This window comes from Anopheles arabiensis, chromosome 3 (assembly GCF_016920715.1).
Source record: "Anopheles arabiensis isolate DONGOLA chromosome 3, AaraD3, whole genome shotgun sequence".
Lineage (NCBI taxonomy): Eukaryota > Metazoa > Arthropoda > Insecta > Diptera > Culicidae > Anopheles > Anopheles arabiensis.
Window position 1 is genome coordinate 976,552 of NC_053518.1, and position 20,368 is coordinate 996,919.

General features: G+C 45.8%; 1 protein-coding gene across 5 annotated transcripts in view; it reads right to left on the reverse strand.

Annotated features, from left to right (window-relative positions):
- Nucleotides 1-20,368, reverse strand: part of LOC120900798 (protein madd-4) — a 123,115-nt gene that overhangs the window by 26,160 nt on the left and 76,587 nt on the right. For all 5 annotated transcript variants that reach the window (XM_040308269.1, XM_040308268.1, XM_040308267.1 and 2 more), the window contains exons 4-6: nt 2,700-2,822; nt 2,051-2,203; nt 1,786-1,913 (exon numbers count right to left, since the gene is read on the reverse strand). In XM_040308269.1, coding sequence (XP_040164203.1) covers nt 1,786-1,913; nt 2,051-2,203; nt 2,700-2,822 — 404 coding nt within the window. The remainder of the gene's footprint in view (nt 1-1,785; nt 1,914-2,050; nt 2,204-2,699; nt 2,823-20,368) is intronic.

The following is a 20,368-nucleotide window of genomic DNA, read 5'->3' on the forward strand; positions in this document are numbered from 1 at the left end:
TTGAACACCAACATTTTCCTCATTCTCTATCAAGAATTCAAGCATTTCCAGCCTGCAGGTGGAAGAACATCGGCGTACTTTCCCAAATACCTCCGTGCTGCTGCTATGATCCATCGACTTAATCGACGCTCCACCTCCCAGCATCCCCACACCTTCACATGCATCGAATGCACGCGTGAATAGCTGGTTGAAACGCTGCCTACACAGCATCCTCAGAGACAGCGGGAGAGATTTGCAGCCAGCGGGTGATATATCATTGCCTCTGGAGCGTCTCGGCAAGATAAGAAGGTAGCGAACTCGGCCACATTCCACCGGAGGAGTGTCTTTGATCGAAGCGAGTAAGTTCGAAAAGTTTTCCCCCTGGTTTTTCGGGAACCTTGGGCAACCTTGTGAGCACCCGTTGCGTCGCTGGCCGTTTCGCGCGTGAACCTTCTTTCAGCCTCGCTAAACCGAGGCTTAAATCATTCCTCCGCACGCTGGATGGAACTTTTTACCGGGAAAGTTCATGATGAATGTCGCTGACGCGGTGGAGCACGAGCGGAGTGAGCGGAGGGGCAAGCTATCGCTAGCAAGAAATTGAATGTTCTACGCCGTATTCCCGGAAGGATCGATGCTCTTTTATCGGCCAGTTATCGATAGATTCGATGGGATGGTGGAGTGGAGCTAGGTACGGGATCCTAACCCCAATGCCGAGCTCCAGAAATCCCGGATACGGGTATGCGCTCTATTTTTAGCCGAGCGAAAAGCCAAGAACCAACCGAAAAAGGTACGAACACTTGCTTTTAGTGAAGGAGGCAGCCGTACCAGGGGAAGAATAATTGATTTCTGCCAGATGACTGCACGTCGGGATATCGTTTGCCCTGGGTCGGCTCAAAGGATGATAAAAGTTAATTAGCAAGATTGAGTTTGATTGAATTAGGCGCGGAACGGACGGACGGGGAATTTCTTCTCGATCGCATGCGCGATCCAAGATGAAATGGTTCGTTTTAATCTTTCAAACAATTTGTTAATGTGCTGTGTCGGGATGAGTCAGGATCAGGATTTGTGCTTCTACGGACGGAACAATCAGAATAAAGACGCTAAAAGATTGCCCGAAACACAGCGATAAGCATTAAAGCAGGATGCTCTAGCTTGGTCAACTTCATGTTTTACAAGCTGTGTAAATTTATAAACAATACTTTTATGAGCTCAACAACCTCTTCCGCATGCAGTCTCGGCATTGAAAATTACAGCGAATTAATTCATTTAATTCTTGCACGATTTCCCCTGTTTTAAGCTGGCACTTTCACGAGCGAACATAAAAACGGTGCGTCTCGTCCGTGCTGCTCCGGTGCTGCCGGGAACCGTGAAGGCGCGTAAACTGTGACTGTCCCGGCACTGTTTGATACCCCAGTATTACAAGTTATGAGCAGACTGTTGAATTTCATCATCATCTCTTCCCAGAATCGCGGAGATCGTGCCGCTCCTTCCAGCATTCTAGCTGCAGCTACTGAGGCATGCTGCTTTTTATTTTGCTTTCGCAGCTTTTCCGTCACCCGTGCAAACAAGCGCACACACCGTAACTGAGACGTTACAATTCGTCGAAAAATTACGATCTTCCGGCGGGCCTCGGCGTGTCGTGGTGGCGTCGCCGTCTTTTTTTATATTTTCATCTATTGTGCGTTTTTGCTGCCAGAAACGCGGACAGGCGGACAAGGCTTAATATTTTTTCTTCCAGGAAAAGAGGCGAACGACCCAAAAGCTGTCCATGCGAGCGGCACGGGAGCTGAAAAATCGAGCACTTACCGGCAGGTGAGGGCGCACGGTTCCGAGTAGTCGTAGTGTGGGGTCCACTTCAGCAGCGCACCGTCGTACGGCACGTCATCGTACGCCGAGCATTGGTGGGCGCGGAAATCCTGCTGCTCCGGGCAGGGCTGCGCAGCGTGAAGAGTGGGGAAAGAGAGAGAGAGCGAAAAAAGAAGATAAAAATGAAGATTTATGCTCAATTACAATTATGCACGCTTCGCCAGACCCGCCGCACGATGGATGGGTGTGGGAGTAGCGCTCCTACCTGCATGTTGCAGATTTTATACCGCACCGCGTCGCCTTTGCAGCCGTGGGGTGCGTGACACCGGCGCAGCTGGTACGCAACGCCACCGTCGCACGAACGCGAACAGGTTGACCATTCCGTCCACGATGACCAACCTTGAGCTTTGGCTCGTTTCTGGCAAAATAGATGGTGTAGAGAAAAGTATCGTAAATCGAGTGGAAATTCTTGCGATCAGCAGGGAAGTGGAAAATATCGGAGTGATTGAATTCAGTATTAGTCAGCAGATCGATAAGGACGTCTCATGATGGGAATGTTGATTGATATATGGAGGTTTAAAAGAAGAAGTTTACATGTACTAGTTTTGATGATAATGGAACAATATGCATGTGTGTTTTACACTTTAAATACGGAAAGGAAAGACAGCTCACAATCTGTTCTTGAATTAAAATCAAAGCTCCACTGTGCTGTTCTTGCTAAGAGACAAAATCCAAGAAAAGTCCATAACCACCTCGTCGATGTTCTGATAATCGGAAAACTAAATCGACTGTACCAGCTTCAGGACTAATTGCATCTCGATGTGAGGTAAATTGGAGCCACCTTTCCGTACTTCCGAAGCATCTCGGTCTGCATGTGTTTTTTTTCGGTTCACTTTTTCAAATCACATTCTTACCTGTACCTCCTCGTCGTCCTCATCCTCCAAATCTACGCCCGACGGTGACCAAGTGCTTAGGGTTTCATTCGAACCACCTCGGTTATCTTTGTGTGTTGCCTTGGCCAACGTTAGGATCAGACACTGGAAAGAGAGAAAAAGAGAGCGAGAAACCCGTTATATCGTTAGCTGAAGTTGGCTAGGAACCGTGGCACAGTCGAAATGAGGAAAATCAACCTCAACTGTCGGTTGTTGCAATTGCAACACGGAGAAAAATAATAATAAACGGAAGCCGCCGAAGAAAGATGCGGGCGAGGTTCGGGTTGGAGAGGTTGATTGGAAAATAAACTAAATTAATTGATTTTTAAGCTGACAATAATCGAAAATCCTCCACAGCAGCAGCAGCTGCTGCAGAACGTCTGCGAGTGGCCACGATGCCCGGGTGGCATTTGCCGTGGCTTGAGCGCTTAATTGACTTCTCATTGATGGGAGCTGTTAATTGAACGCCATCCGCCCGGCTGGCCGTGGAGGACTTCTCATTCGCTTGGCATTAATGTGACATTTCTTACTCGACACGGGTTGGCACGGGTACTTGATCTTGTTTTTGCTGCTGCTGCACGCCGGCGGAACGAAGCGGCGAATATAAAGATCGCGCAAAGACACAACGCGCCAAAGCAGCAAAGCCAATGCACTTTCCGGCTTGTTCGGTATTATTGATTCAATATGCACTTCGAGTCGTTGCACCGCACGATTGAGGTTTTGCCCGACTACGGTACGGTACCGCTTTCTTGGGGGCTTTTATGTGGAAGCTTTCAAAGGCAAGCAACAGTACCCGGGAAGTGGCTTGTGCATGTGGCCCGTGCAAGCTAGTGGTGGCCATGCCATCGATAAGCCTCCTTGAGGCTGAAGCATCGAGATTGGCTCGAGTACGGTAGTGCAGTGGCGTGTGGAGTGTAGATGCAGCGAGCGAAATATCAATTATGTGAAAATGGAAGGCTCATGCATGCCGGTGGAGGTGTTAGAAACTTAGAAACGGTCATTCGATCGGTTCTGGCTAATTAAACAATTTCGTGTGCTGATGTAGATGGTGGGGAGGGGGCTAAGATAGCAGACAGCAAGACGAGCGCGTTAAGCTGCTTGTAATTGCATTACATTAGGCGTAGGTATAAATTGCAGTAATGGATGAATGTGGTATGTGACTGAACTAGATAGGCATAGAATCGAGGAAACTGTTTCCAATAGACTCAAAGGCATCATAGTGAGAAATGATTTGATTGTAATGCACTGGAAAGGATAGATATTCGTCAGCAAATAAACATTGAAAATTACAATAAGCAAATAATGTTCTACAGTTTGCATACTCTTAGACGTGTATTATTTGTCTTGATACCGATACGAATACGCTAAAACCATACAACATTGATTTTAACAGAGACATACATTCTATAGACGATAAGAAATGTCTTGCTCATCTCATTGTGCAGTATCAACCACCCCTTCGGAGCGGATCGAATCTCCCGATGGGCAAACAAATTGAAAAGTCTATTTGATATCGAAAGTATGTGGTTGTGCTCGTTTGGTATGCATCACTTTGCAGATCGTCATTCCCTCGGCGAGCAAACGCCATCAAGCCATTCCACAAAACCATCACCAAATCGAAACAATGACACGTGCAGAAAATCTACCGTAAGCATATTGAAAGAAGTGCATCCGATGGCATTGTTACCTTCCAGCGAGAATCAAGACAAACGGTAAAACTTCTCTGCTTCACCATCGAGAAGGATAAGAGGAATACAACAACACAAGGTAAAAGAACATAAACAACTCGGTTCTTGTGGGTCGTGTTGGGGCAAGAGCTGCGTCGTTACGCTTCGAAGCTGATGGAAAGTGAAGGTCTCAGACGCAAGAGAATCATTTCATCGATCTGTGAGAGCTCTGTGTGTGTGTGGGCCAAGCTAAGCTTGGAGGACGGCTGGATGGAAAGGACGGAACCGAAGATACACAATTCAATTATGAGTCCAGTTTCGCTCCAATTGCATCGTTGGGACGTGCCTGGGTATAGGGAAAGCAAAAGTTAGTCCAAGAGTCCCCGATGATGAGGCGATGCCGCTCGGTATCTTGAAATCAATGCAAAAAAGGAAAGCTTGTGCATGCAGCATCACTCGGAGAGTATACGGAAAGCCTTTGCGCTGAAGTGGCTTTTTGTTCCGCTTCTTCCTCGGACCCTGCGGGGCTGACCTACAGCTTTGCGAGTACACCTGGTGCTCTTGGCCGGGTGTGCTTAGGATGGTTTGGGCCGGGGCACTCCAATCGATTCCAGAACCAGAAAGCCACAGCGGGAGCAAAAGAAAAATAAAAGCTAACCTTTCCTTTTGCTGTGTGGTGCGATAGGACATGGAATGCTTTGATCCAGCACGCTCGATAAATGGCATTGGCACTTCCGTTTCGGTTGATGTGATTGATACACGTGACAGAGCAACATTCTCTTCTGTACGGCAGGTGTCGGTGGTGTTCGGGGAGGCGAGGAAGAAGTGCCCAGGTAGCGCACATGTTGTATCCTTTCTGAAGCAGTAAGGCAGGCTACGTTCGTTGCCAGCTGTTGAAGAATGCGGAACCCATCGCAAATGAGGAAAGCATTGGGCTCTCTTGTGTGAAGATACGCTTAGTGGTTATGCTGATAATACTCAGGAACCTATCGGAGTGTGTTGCTACCGGTGCCAATGATGATGATGATGATGATGATGCAAACAGAAGCATGGATGGAAGGGATGACAGTTAGTTTTCGGTTTAAAGTAGCATCTTCCACCATGAAGGGTTTGTACTGTTCTCGCTGGAATGGCGGTGAAGCTCTACTAAGCTCTAGAGCCTATCCGTAACGATCGATGGATTGTGAAAATCCCTAAAAACGAATTATTCCCATACAACGACAAGCCTCGTCATCCTTGTGCGTCAGGTGAGGATGAAGAATACGTGAAAGCGTTCAATTGCTGGTACCATGATATCGATATCCTTTATCGAAACGGGGCTGACTGGAGGCTTGTATGCAAAGGCATCTGAGGGGTTTCGCCGAAAACGCTCCACCTGAATCCCGGATGAGCATTGTATTTGCTTGGGACGTAATTTTTGACGCCTCTTCTGTGTGGGCTTTCTGGTGGCATCCGGTCGGATAACTCGCTCTCGAAAGCCTTTGGGGCATGATTTATGATTTTGTAGCAAGTGCCAATGAATGGTGATGAGTTTTTTTTTTTTGCTTTCCTTCGCTGCTGCCACTGCTGCTCATCACGCCTGGGTTTGGAATGGCTACAGGGATGGATCGTTTGAGTGACCATGGCACCGGTTGACGAAGATGGCGAAGCTGAGTGGCTATTGAATGGAGTTGTGTCGGTTTTCCATCATAACCAACAGCTTTTTTCTCTTTTTTGTCTATTTTTCGTCCTGTCCTTCCATTCATTGCCGACTTTATCTGCGCGCTCGTTTAACCGTCACCCGCTTCGTATAGGCAAACCGTTGGAATGGACACTTTCAAGTGGGAACGGCTTAACCCGAACCAAGAATAACGTAACGCTCCGACCCATGGGCAGATAATTTTGATGACGCTCCAGAGCATCCCATCACGGTGACAGAGGGCGTGCACAAAAGCATTGAAACATGCCCAAACCAGACTTCAAACGTGTTGAGTTTCGAACTGAATAGGTCGATGATAGTTTCCCGCAGTACCAGTAGAGCTCTTCAGGGATGGGCTCTTCATTAGATAGTTGGCCTCAAATGCAGACACTCGGGTCGGTTTCATCGTTGATAGCGTACCGGGAAGGCTGTATCGTAACCATCCGCAAGGCATGCTTTACTTGCGTTTTAACACGCCCCAGTCAACAAGGGTCGGCAATTGTTTTCAAACCGGTTGAGTGATTGAGTTTTCATAACATTCTGATTGTAATTTGAATGGTGTGTTTGTTAATATTCTGTCAAAACGCCATCGCACTGGTGGTGTTTGATGAGCACAACAATTGATAGGCTGAACCATTGCAACATTACGCTAGAATAGCCAATAGTTTTAAATATTGTTGGAAAATGAATTTACGTCTCAACATCATTCTAAAGCTTTCTTTTCGTAGTCTAGTTCCATGGAACCGAGTAATCTGGCTCAGCAGGCTCAGCAGGAATCATACTACAGCCTACTTTAGTTATCATAAACCACAGGCCCGCTGGTATAATTAATATTGAATAGATTGAATTGATTGCGGTGCATTTGATGCTTTGAAGTTCAACTCATGCATCATTCATGTGAAAGTCACCTAACAATCTATGGAAACTGACCAATAAACTGAGAACTTGACAGTATGTTTTTATGTCATTTTAAGCGTATTGAACTAGCGTCATTTTTAGCGCAGACTGTATTTATTTATTTAACAATCGTTGTTGTGTGAGACATTATCGACAACTTTTACGTCTATGTATGGCAATCATTTCCCAAAATTTAAATTGTCAACACTAAAACATCGAAATTTCATAGGCAATTCAACATTCCACTTAAAACGCTGAGCATCAGACTAATTCATATTAATTCAGATATTCCATTTTCATGGACAAGTCCAACCGGAACCGGAAGGAAATCTAGCTTATGTTTGGTCATGGGCTAGCCTTCCAGGTGTTGAGCGGTCTCACCCAGAGTACAACGAGCACAAGCCACATTCGGACACACACAACTTCACACTCATACACACATTATTATACTGTGTTTGAATCAGTATGCGAGATTGAAAATGTAAATATGGGTGCTGGGGAAATGGTTCCCTCTTGGATCAGTCGTGTCTCAAGTACCCCGAGAGTATGTCAATTATATGGGATATCTAAACTCGGTGCAGTGGTGGCAGAGAAACGGCTCTCACCGCTGTGGCCCCTGCCGAACGACTAGATGACTGCGAAAAGTGGTCATCGAGTTGATCCAGCAGCTTGGCACTTGGCAAACAGCGACGTCCAATCGGCAGTCGAACGATGGCAACCGTTCCATGCTCCCCGTCAGGTCGGGCAAACAGATCTATGGCACATTCACTTTACAAAAATAGCATTTACATAAAAGTGTTTGGATAAAGGGCACTCGAGCTGCAGGGCACGGGGGGGGGGGGGGGGAGGAGGCCACCGGTTGTAGGTATGCCACGATGCGGTTGTTTGAATCACTTTCACCTGCACCATCGGAGGAGTGGGGAGGCGGAGAGTGGGAGAATTGAAGGTTGAAAGGCGTGCAGCACCGGAACGACTCCGGAAAGCACTTCTAGCACCGTCTACCGTTGCAACGTTCCTCGCTCGGTACGGTCCGGACCACATTCCGGCCACCCAGCACCGAACAGCCCCAATGGATCGGTCGCTCTCTTATCGCAAAACCGGAGCCATTTTGCTGGCGGGATTTATTTCCCATTCATTTTCCGGCGTTCGAATTCCGGCACACTCGACCTCTCACAGTGCCAGTGCTACGCGCCGGCAGCGAGCGAGGCGCAAGGGCGAGGACATTTTTAAAATAGACTCTTCCGATCTGTCTTTTTCCCGCGCGTGCACTGTGGCATAAAAGCAACGGAAAAGCACTCGATAGTGCGGTTACTCCGGTGCAGTTCGATGGTCTTGGCTCTTTTCACAGGTGTGTACGTGAGTCCTTGGAAATAAGGAGGGAGACCGAGCACGGGGGATGCCACTTGGGGAAGCACTCGGGGAGCAAGATAAGTGAGTCGGTATTATGAACCATACGCTTCTTCATATTTTTGCCAACGAACGAAGTGGAAGCATCCTTATCTTATCCGACGGTGCATTTACTTGGTCTCGTTGAATTGGCGTTGGGTTTTTTATTTTCATTATTATTTGTTGGCCCTGACCATCCGACTGTGTGGTTGGGACAAATTTTTAATAGCGCCCAATTGAGTAGATCTTATCCCGTATTAGAAACTGGAATGATTTATAGCGTTTAACAAGGTGAACGATGAATAGGGGTTTGAATTTAAATGTCTTTTTTTTGTATATCAATTACGAAACTTCGATCGATCGTTAAGCGCAATCAAATAATTCGCCTATCCAGTCGCTTATGCTTCGCCGATTACATACTGCTAGGCGCAATTTGTAACAAGCTGTTCAATTATTGTACATTTCGACGCTTGACTTGTCTGTTTTTTCTCTCCATTCCACAAATTATTCCCCCATTGAAAACTAGCCGCCCAACTCAAAAGCTCCAAACACACAAATTGGTTACCGAGTTCAACACACCCTATGCTCAGCGCTTTAGTAAGCCAGTAAATTAATTACTTTCCCCCTTTTGTGGCATCAATTCGTACCAACCCTTACCAGTGCGGCATTGATTCACTAACGAAGGGCGTAGCTTATGGACACTCATTTTTCCTTCGCCTCGAAGCGGACCGATTTCCACTTCAACGCTGATTTGTTGGTCTTGATCGAGCCAATCGTAACGGGGAGCAATATATTTCTGTATCGTGTTTTTATGCTTCATTTTTTTCGCCCGTTTCCCGGTCCGTCCGGTGTATCGGAATCAGTTGCACCGATCGGTGGACGTGATAGTGCAATTATTCCAGCAGGCTAGTCTCGTGGAATGTGAAACATTTGCCAACAACACGCAGCATGGGTGAGGATGTTATGTTTGTTTTACATTTTGTATCGTTACAGTACAACGTTCCAAAAATATCTGCCCGCGTCGCCCAACAGGGTTTGGGTGGGAAACGGTGGAGAAAAAATACGATTCTCATTCAAATGTTGCTTCGTGGTACTGCATGTGCGTCGTAATCTCTTCACCCATTCGCCACCCAGCGATTCATTTCGCATTCGTTTTCATTCGTCCCACGCCGGCTCGTTCCCATGATTACAACATTACCACCTGCTCAGCTCGGGACCGGTGGGGGCGGCGAGGAAAAACATTGCATATAAAGTTGTTTGTGAATTTTGCACTTTGTTGTGAATCATTTTACTGTCACTGCTTTGAATCAAGCGCTCTCGTCACACGTTTCTTTACGAGAGCCCGAGTGAGTGACGGGATTGAACTTCGTTTTGCATGTCACACGTGCCACCGGGACCGCTCAATCCTTCACCGTGTCCCGTCCGTCTGTCCCACATGTTGCCCATTCCAGTAGCTCGAACGCCTCACCCTGGCACGAGATGCATTATTCTGTTTTTATTATATTTTCCACTTTGAGTAGTAAAATTCATGAATATGATTAAGCATAAAACTCTGCAGCGGCCCAGCATACTGTGAGCGAGGGAAGGGCTGCGATGGTTTACGACGACGATGCAATTTTTCGTTCTCGAGCTTCGAGGAGATACGTCGCCCGGGGCGCGAAAAAAAAGTGCTCGAGAACAGTTTTGTTTTACGGTGGCCGATGAACGATGACGATGAAAAGTTCGTTTCGTAACGAGAAGTGAGTTTTGCCACCCGGTTGTTTTCCCAAGTGTTTATTTCGAGCGCTTTTGTCGAGCGAAGGGAGCCAACGCTGAGACAGAACATTCCCCGGGCACAACAAAACTGGAAAGTAACTACACAAGTTAGATTACGTTGGGAAAACGTGAAAGTTTCCCAGTAGCACGTGCGTGCACGGTTTCGTTTGTTTCATAAATGTCAAGTAATTTAAATTGCAGTTTTAAAGCGGTAGAAGTGTCGCTGCACACAGTGGGATAAGTACAATCTTCTTCAGTTCAGTCGGGATTTCGGGAAGGTTAATAAAGTGGAAAAGTTTGAGTTGCTTTAGCGGTGAATTTGGTGTAAGTGATTTTCATTGCTTGAGAGGAAAGTATTGCAGAGGTATAATAAGTTCAAGAAAATAGTCATGTAATCAGTGTTACGGTGTAAAGTAAACTTAAGTTGATTATATTAATTGATTCTGCAAACAAAAAGGCTTAAAATCATTAACATGTGTGTTTATAACGTAAACGATTCCTCAAATTTTACGCAGCATGGGTTTCCTTTAATTGTTGCGTTTTTCCCGAAATAGTTAAATACATGCTGTACAGTTCAGAGTAATAAAAACGAGCAACATTTCTGTAGCAATTAAACGCAACAAGCGTACCCGTTGTTGATATCGGTCTAAAGAGATTAAAATTTCCTTCCTTCCAGTCGCTCGACTCAACATGTTGCCGTTACCATTACCAACCATTCACTCTCTTCAACCCAATTCGCCACATTCAATGCACAATCGATGCTGTAATGTAATTATAAATATCGAGCTTTTTATCAACAGCTTCATTTCTGTGGCTCCACATCAAACGAAACCGGGCAGCAGGGAAAGCGTGTGGCCCCGAGTGCGGGATGAAATATTCCATTCATCCTTTTTCCGCCAGATACTTTTCACACATACACGCAGGTACATACACTCCCTGAGGAGATATGTGCTGCTGTGTTGGCTGAGTGGGTGTGCGATGCTTGGAGGGGAGTTTTACTTTCCACCAACAACTCGTCCGTATTTATGTGTTTTTCGTTCGTACTGGATTATCCGACCATAGTATTCCGTCGGTAGGCCACACCGCTCGGAGTTTTCCTTGTTTTGGTTTCATCTGGCGCGTTTTCCCTTTTTTCCTCGGGGCTGGAAAAATCCCCGGAGGCTTTCAGCTCGTTCAGCTTTATCTCGTTTAAATACGCAATCTTTAAACATGGTACACAAACACACACACACGTGTGCCCATACACACACACAAACACTGGGTGGTAGCATTAGGATTTTCGGGAAACACAGCCCCGACTTCCCGTTTGCCACCCGCCCAGCAAGGGATGGAGGTAATGAATATTTTATCAATTATTAAAAGTTAGCATGATTTTATTAGCCACATTGGTTTGAATATTTAATTTTCGTTTTGGCAGCGCCCGGCCACTGCCCGGGAGCAATGCCTTTCGGTCAGGTTTGCAGATGCGGGAAAAATGAGCCCAAAGTTTACCATCCTAATCCAATTTCCCCTTGCGCTGGACGTGGCGCAGAAGTGAAAGTTCGTGTCCAGGCGGCTCACTCTTTCTCTTACCAAAGAGGTTTTCCTTGGGATCCTGTTCACTTTCCTCATCCCCGGTGTTTTTTTTTCTGTTACGCCCCGGATGTGTTGCCGTGTTTCCGACTGATCGGTTCCCTCCCGGATGTCTGTTCACATTCCGCGTAGGTTCCGTCCCGCAGTGACCGGCGGGGAGGCTGACATTTACGCAAGGCCACTTTGCGCTCAAATCGACCTTCGCCAAAGGGTGTGCAAACAATGTTTTCAAACAACATAGGGTCATTTTAATCAGTTTAAATGTGACCAAACAGCCTACCACGGGGAAACAGGGAAAACGGAACTGCCAAACGGACGACCTCGTTGTAGCAGGCGACACCCGTGACGCCGAAGCAGATGTGAATTTTTGTAGATTGGATGTTATGCAAATTGTCGACCCTTTCTTATGTGGGCTTTTTTACGCTCGTGTGGCAAAGATGGAGCTTTTTGTGGGTGTGTGGGGTGTGTGAGACTGTGCGTAGTATGTAAAGAAACAGTGCCAAACGCGTGCGTGCCATGCGAAGTGCTAATGGTTTACAGCGAGCCTCTTCGCATTGGTTTTTGGCTCACTTTTCGGGTGTACAAGATGTGGAGCGTGTTAACAGCGAAAGGATCGTGTTGTTTTGGGGGTATTGAGTGCCATCAAAGGAAGGGGGTGCCAAACGGGCATGTAATTCGTGCGATAATTTGCCACATGATTCGCTTTTATGTCAATGTACTGCCATTTACAGACATTAAGATTGCCGTCTTAATGGCCTTTTAGGAGAACGATATAACTCTAGAAAATGACTTAGAACGAACGGATCGATTAGTATTTAAAAATATTAGATCAATTTATTGGAAAAACTATCAAAACAATAACATAACAAATAAGAGTATAGAAAGTGAAGTGCAAATATCAAGCGTTTGATGATCACACCTAAGCAACACAGTTTTAGTGTTTTGCCACATTGATAATCTGATTAGGAATATAATTTAGCACATCGCTTGAGATACGTTGACACCGTCGAGACAACATCAAACAACAAACACACACACACAACAAACACCAAATCAAACTATCAGCTCCTCACCGTGCGAATGTTCTCATACGGTCCCCAAAGCACTCGCCTTAATCCGATCCGAACCGTTTCGACGCTGACTTGCTTACAGTAGTAAATAATCAAATAAACCCTGTCAAAGGCTCTGGGCGAAGACTTCTCTCACACACACACACGCCCAACCCAACGACACCCTCCGAAATCCCAATGCACATCTCACTTTCGCTTCGCACGTGCATATTGATTTTAAATATTTGATAGAATTTTAAGAGCTTCGTGCTCGTGCGCTGATGTCACGGCACAAGGTGCATGGTGTGTTTTGGTAGAAAGAAAATAGTAAAATCTAGGCACTTGGAATCTTGGAAAACTAGAGCAAAGCGAGAAAAAAAAAATACAGATAGAACTGTACCCAATGGAAGGTGTGCTCTGCCTATGTGCTGCCAGCAGTGAACTACGGGTAATACGAGCTGCTGTTTGATTGTTGTCGTGTATCGTCCCCATCACCATTGCTTTGCGGGAGGGAAAACCCCTCCCACGGTACAATGACAAGCTCCAAGAGTGACTATTCGGAGTTGGTTCACTTATTTTTATCAACGCTCAAGGGTCTGGGACGTGGTGAGGAGGTCGAGAGACTCCCAAAATCCCTCGGAAAGCAAAAACAAAAAAAAAAACAATTCAGACAAAACCTGTCCGCTGTGCGGTGCAGAAGCATCGTCCCGGTTACCGCTTGGCTTGGTTGGGCTGAAGCGGGAAAAGTGTCAGCAGCAACCAGAGTGCGAGCCGCCTCTGCAGGCACCAGAGGCCAACGAGATTGGCTGGAATAAAAGTTAATACATTATGGAGACGATGCCATTCGGTGTTTGGGCCGTAGAAACTCTCGCCACCGTTGGCACTCCGAACCGAGGAAAGAGCCGACCGAAAACGTAGCGGCGACACAGGACACAGGAACCGAGCGAGCGCATGTTTTGGATGGATGAATCAGGACACATTCCAGAGAAGGGGAGGATTGGGAGAGGTGGTAGAAGGGACACGGAAAATAGTCGCGCCTGGACGGGAAGCGATGCGAAACATTCCCCATCTAATTGACTGACGGAGGCTGACAGTGTTTGTAAATTATTTATCAATCTTTTTCCCTCTGTGTGCACGGGTTTTGTACGCGGGCACGGGATTTGTTTCGGGTGGAAGAGAGGGGATTGTACTGAATTGTTTGCCCATGGGAGTGGTGGGAAAGGTTGCGGCAGTACTTTGTTGGTGTACTCGCTACCGCAGCACAGTAACATGCGAGGGAAAGCCAACCGTTACCGCTCGTTACTTTCGGTCGATTCAAACCAAAATGACGATGGGTTGACGATTACGGAACAAATGAGTGTGATCAGTGTAGGTCTTCCAGTGCTGCGGGTTCCTCGGTTTCTGCCGCTCCGTAGAAATTCATCTATTTGACGAACCTGACCGGTCTGCAAAACACAACAATCGGTTCGGGGGCTTCCATGTCGCTCGAAAAGTTCACATTACTGCTAATGAAGAACGACATGCGGCAGTTACTAGGTACTGGGGACTTAACAAACACACCCAGATACACACACACATGGAGGAACAAAAGAAACATAATGTACACAGATGTTTCGAGGAGCGATGGTTCGCTCGAGAGAAGGTACCGTCTGCAATTGGGCTTCGGCAAATGGTGGTGCATAATTTAGAACAACACTCCGTCCGCGTGAATGGTTCATTGTGGGGACGTTATATTTAGCATGGACAGCCTTGAAAATGTGTTATCCAAACGTTACACGACGCCATACTTCGATCGGGATGGGTTCGAAAGAAACGAATAAAAATAACGCGCTGCAATCAAGTGACATTGAGCCTTTTGCAGTAAAGTATGCAGTATATGTATATGCGACGATTCTGCACACAAATACTTAGGAATGTTAAACAAAATTTCCATCTTTTCGTTATCGAAATAATTATTTATGTATCAAAAATTATCAAAAGTGATAAAAATAAGTGCAAATTATTTTGTTTTTGAGCTTAGCAAAACTCTTTCATTTATTGAGAAATTCATTAAGACTTTTTCGTATGATACAATGATTACAATATTCCCAAACGTAATCCTTGCTCATATTATTGAATTTGAAACCACCATCTAGACGCTTGTTAGGCTCGATTATAGTTCCATTTTCTTGGGTGCATAATTCACCCAAGCCCATATTTTGACAAGCGTCATGTAATACTTTGAGCATAATTTAGAAACGTTGCAACCCGTTTGACAACCTGTCTCCCGTTGTGCAGCCGATGATGTACAGCAACAATCAACGTAACAAAGGTCGCGCGTATCAAGTGTCCTTCACCTTTCGAGGCGCTGTGCAGCCATCGCGGCGTCGGCACGGGGTGCATTTTTGGAAGAAAGTGGAAGAGAGTAATAACCGTACGCCTCGAGAGCGCAACTTCACTGAAGCTTCATCACTAGAGAGACACTTGATTGTGTGCACTCGAAGGAAAAGTACTTTTCACACACACACACACACACACACACATGCTCTTGTTAGAAGAATGGGGAAAGGGTGGGATAAAATGTGCCTTGTTCATTCTTACCCGAGAGCATGTATGACAATTTCACGTAACGTCTAAAATGGAGCAACGATTGTCGAGTGCTTAATGAAGTTCGTCGCGTGTAGGCGAGAGTAAGGCGGGTTTTTTTTTTGGATGTGGAAAGCAACATCATTTGTTCGCGTACACCTTAATTTCGCTATGGAAATTTGGCCCAAAAATTGATCGTCGTATTACTGTTAGAATGGGACGTTATTCAAATTTTTGAAGGAGAACTCCACTTCTTCGCTCGGCTGATGCCAATCGTGCTCTTGTCAAGCAGAGCTGTAGAGCAGGCAGAACATGTGACGACACTTTTTTCCCCGGAATCACTTCCAATGAATAAAAAGATGTGTAAAGAGGATGTATGTTGGTGTGTGAGTTTTGCTGCAGTACCTGAACGTCCTGATACGATCTGCTTGCTGTGCCGGGGGCAAACCAGAGTAAATATATTCGTAGCAATGTAGGAAGAATCCGACCGGGTGTGGTGGTATTAAGTTTCATTCTTGACGTATTCTTTGGTGCTTTATTTTGTTGAAAATTCTGCCAATTTAAACGCTTTTTTCACTATTCACAACCTTTTTGAGAAAGGTAGATGTTGCTTTAAAATATATTATAAAGCTTGATACAAGGGCAATGTCGTAATGTAGCGTAATTGATATTTTCTTGGTAGATCAGTTGACAAGTGAAAGAAGCAGTGTTTGAATCTGATATAAAAATGAAAACAAAAGACATTCAAAACCTTTTCTTAAAGCCAATGTGTCCCATTCGTCCCTTTAAAACAATGTTCCGCGTAAACTCAATAAAACCGCTACCATCACCAGACGACAGGCACGTCAAAACCGTCTCACGAAATGAGGAAAACCGAATAATCAACCAACTTGTCAACAGCAATTTCCCACCCCAAAAAGCCCAAAGAAATACACAGTTTTGGTAGTGATAAGATAAACCATCCCACGAGTACCCACCACTACCCCTTCTACGAGACGGGAAACTTTTTATCCACACCGAACGGCGAAACGAGCAGCAGCGGACGTCGAACAAGGTACGGCGAGATAAATTGAGTACGATCCGGAACCATTAGGCGAAAGATTAAACTTTCAGGCGATCCTGAACCGGAAACACGCTAAGTGACAATTTTTGGATGGAAAACGCGAAGCGTCGGCACCAGCCAGCCAACCATAACGACTCGTAACTGCCGTACAGGGTGGGCTGGCGGGCTGGCCGAAGAAAAACAATCGTTATGCTTCACCGGCACAAACGGTTATGTCGATGATGGCGCGGCCCGGCGAGTGTCCGCGCTGTAGGATCCAACCCAATTTAAAAAATTGCCATTAGTGTGCCCCGCGAAGAAGGGAAACGGGTGCAAAGGCTATCGGATTTTCGCACTTGTGAACGGATTTGAATAATCATTTCACTCCGAAATCGGAACAATTGGGCTGGGTGACGGGTCGGCGGTCGGCTCGTTCTAGCGTAACCAGGCTGAGCTACTGTCTTCCCAGTAGGAAGTGAAAAGTCACGCAGGCATTGATGTGGTAGCTGCGATGATGATGATGATGGAAAGGATAAAAGTTAGTTCGATAGGTTTGGAAAAGCAGCGAACGTGAAATCGTGATTGTAGTTTAAACCTTTGTTTATGGAGTAGGATTTTGGAGCATCGATGGGAGGGATAAGAACCGTAAAAATAAATCAAACTGTTGTGAGGAAGTTTTTGTCTTCGAATAACGGTTCGGATGTTGTATCAAATTCTGTGTGCATGGAAAAATCATGGAGACGCCCAGTACTTTAAAGAAATGGAGACGCATGGTTTTTCACGCAAGTAACGAGCAGACGACAGCACTGTACTGCCTCCTACAACAGTTCAATGGTTTGAATATTTAAAATAAACAACGCTACGGGGAGAATGCGAAACGTATCGTATCGTCGTGCACGCCTTAACCTTTCCTAAAATACAATCAACCCGGTTAATGAACCATCTACGGGTGGATTGTATTTGAACATTTTTAGCTAATATTTATCGACCATCAGCATGATGAGATCCGGCCCCGCCTCCAACCGCCACCGCAAGCGTTATGAACCACGAGCTACGAAGTTTCACAGAGATTTCATCCAAGCTGCCTGCCTTTAATAACGCCATTTCGGATGGATTGTGTGCGCGTAATGTGTTTTAATTTTCCCTGCCGGCGGGATACACGTGCTCGCATTTTCAAACAAAGTCATTCGCCATTGTCTCCTGTACGCCCAGCAGCGAGCACAGTAAACACTTCATAAAAATTATATAACCCACTCCGACAACGCACGCCCCGTCTTTATGAAAGTGCGGACTTACGAGGATGGGGTTAAGGTACTCTTATGGGAGGTTTCCCAACACTTCATTCTACCCCCTCGTCGTCGTCAGCGTCGTTACAAGACGACAGCTACTAGCTGAACCCTCTCGCAGCTTAATGACACTTCGCAAGCAGCATAAACATGAACATGTTGTATTTGAGTGTAGGTGTGTGTGTATGAGTGTGTGTGTAAGCGCTCGTTGCAGCTGCTAGAAGCAAACCATGAGCGGACGGCACGGTTCATCTTATCATCTTTTAACCCAAGACAATCGCCACCGTCACTTTTGCTAACCATGGCGGTGCTAGTGGTGGTGGCGATGGTGGTTGTGCGAGCAAAATCAAGTTGTTCGAAGGTTAGTTGTCAAGCCGTGGCCACACTGTGGTAGTGGTGTTGTGTTGGGGAACAGTGGTTAAACAAAGAGAGGGAGAAAGAGAGAGAGAGAGAGAGAGATCGAGGAGCTACTTACATAAATTTATACTAAAACATTTAAGACGCCACCGTGTCTGCGTCAATGCCTCGTATTGGGGGGACGAAAGCTGATAGGGGTGTGGGTGCAAATTTGCAAACATGATGAAAGTCAGCTCCATCTCGCAGCAGTGAAATGCGCAACCAAATTCCAACCGTCCCCGGCATGCGGAAAGGATGCCGATGAAACGTTACAACCGCTGACAGTCGCGTGCGGGGAAGGATACACCTACGTGTGTGGTTGTGCACTTATGTGTGTATTGCAGACGGCGAGAACCCAATGTGGTAGGATGGAGGATAAAAACGTAGAGGTAGAGATTTTGATTGGTGTGGCAAAACGGTCGTTAAATCGATCGAATATCAAATTTTAGTACGCAACGTGCTAAAGTCTCACGAGTCCCATACGTTCCATTAAAAAGGGAATGTGTTTGTTTAGGGATGGGAAGGTTTCTCGCTTTAGCAGCGGGTGGGTGTTGTTACCTGTCTCATGAAAGCAACGGTACAATGATGTGGCTAAACGTGAGCGTTCGGTTAAATGGGTTGGTAGAGCGAAAAAGAAAACGACTCTTCGAATCGAGGACGTGTGATAGTTTCGGTTTAATCGAGACCTTTTCGTGACGCAATCAAGGACCGGGCGGGTGAGTAGAGGCCAGAAAATGAAAAAAGAGTGTCAACGTTATTTTGCGGTGGTTTGTTTCAGTGTCATTCACCGTGGTTGACAGGTTTTTGGTGGGGACATTCGAGGTCAATGCGGTTTCAATTACACAACCGTTTATTTTAAGCGACAGAGCATTACAATGTTTGATTAATGCTGCACCGGATTGAGTTGATTGAACATGGCATACAAGCCATAGCTTGCAATACGTTGATATGCTTTATTTCAACATGGTTCGTAATACTTTTTATCTAAAAAACTATCAATTTTTATTCTCACACAAAATCTACGGAACATTCCGTCTAATAAATAGATCTCTGGAGAGGCACATGATCAGCTTCATTTGCCTAATCATGTGGAAATGGAAACCCAGCAGGGAGGGAAAATAAATTACACTCCACGCAAACCCCAGATAGTCCCAGTGAGCAGGCACACATACGTACGCAGAGGCATGGTCGAACCACTTGCTTAAGCATACACACACACACACAAACACGCAGACAAAACTTTCACACATGCTACAGCCCACAAAGCCCACTTGGCGTCTTTTTCATTATGAAGCTAAACTGTACAACAACATGTTAATCGCATTATCCCGGCTTAGCAATCCAACGATATCAGCTCCCGATCCGAAAGACTTGCCTGCTCGCCTACGCTGTGTTCACATAAAATATAGCACTTTACCGAACCGAAGCTACACGCCAGCATAACCATCCGGCCCTCCGACTTCGAACAACACACACACACGCACGCACACGAACGATGATCTGGCCTTTCTGGGCCCAGGCCCTCCCGGAACAGACACACACAGCCGCTCGATTATCAATTTCTGAAGCTAACCTGTTCATAGATTTTGCTTTTACTTACACTTTGGGGAGGCATCATTTAGTCTCGATACACCCGGGCTACGAAGGTGCAGATTTTGCAGCTTACGATCAAGCAAAGAAGCGTGCCTCCGCGGCCTCCCAGCCCCCGCTCCCGAGGCTTTGTGGCCGTGGGTATGTTTCCCTTTCAATTTGATACTATGATATTGTTTGCGTTATCTGTTTTGTGTATCTTTTCGGAACGGGGGCTCGATCGTGCGGTGCGCCCTGGTGCTGGTGGCAAAGGTACACGATTCGCCCGGAATCGGATGCCGGAGACACACACACACATACACGTAAATTTGGCACACGCATTGTGGGGCCAATGAAGCAACAAGGGAAAGGTTCGCACTGTGAGCATGGACAGTTTGCAAATGGACATTTTTTTTCAATTTAATGAGTGATTTTTTAAAGTTTTATCTTATAGAATTCTCGTTGAATTAGACACATTTACAGGAAACACAAGAATCATAAATCGTTGATGAGGTTTTTTTGATACATTTTTGTACAGTTGTACGTCAAATTAAACCACAAAAAAGAGAATAGGGACAAAAATTCTAGCTTATAAAACAAATCAATCTAGTTCCAACCATTCTAGACCACGTAAAGGCTTGAATAATGGGTGATTCGTCCTCATTTTTTCAATGTTCTGAAGAGCACAGTACCTCTCAAGTTATGATGCAACGATATGAAAAGAATGCATTCTGGATTTCCCGAATTAAGAACCATTCAACGAAAGCACGTCGAGCGGCGGTTTGATGG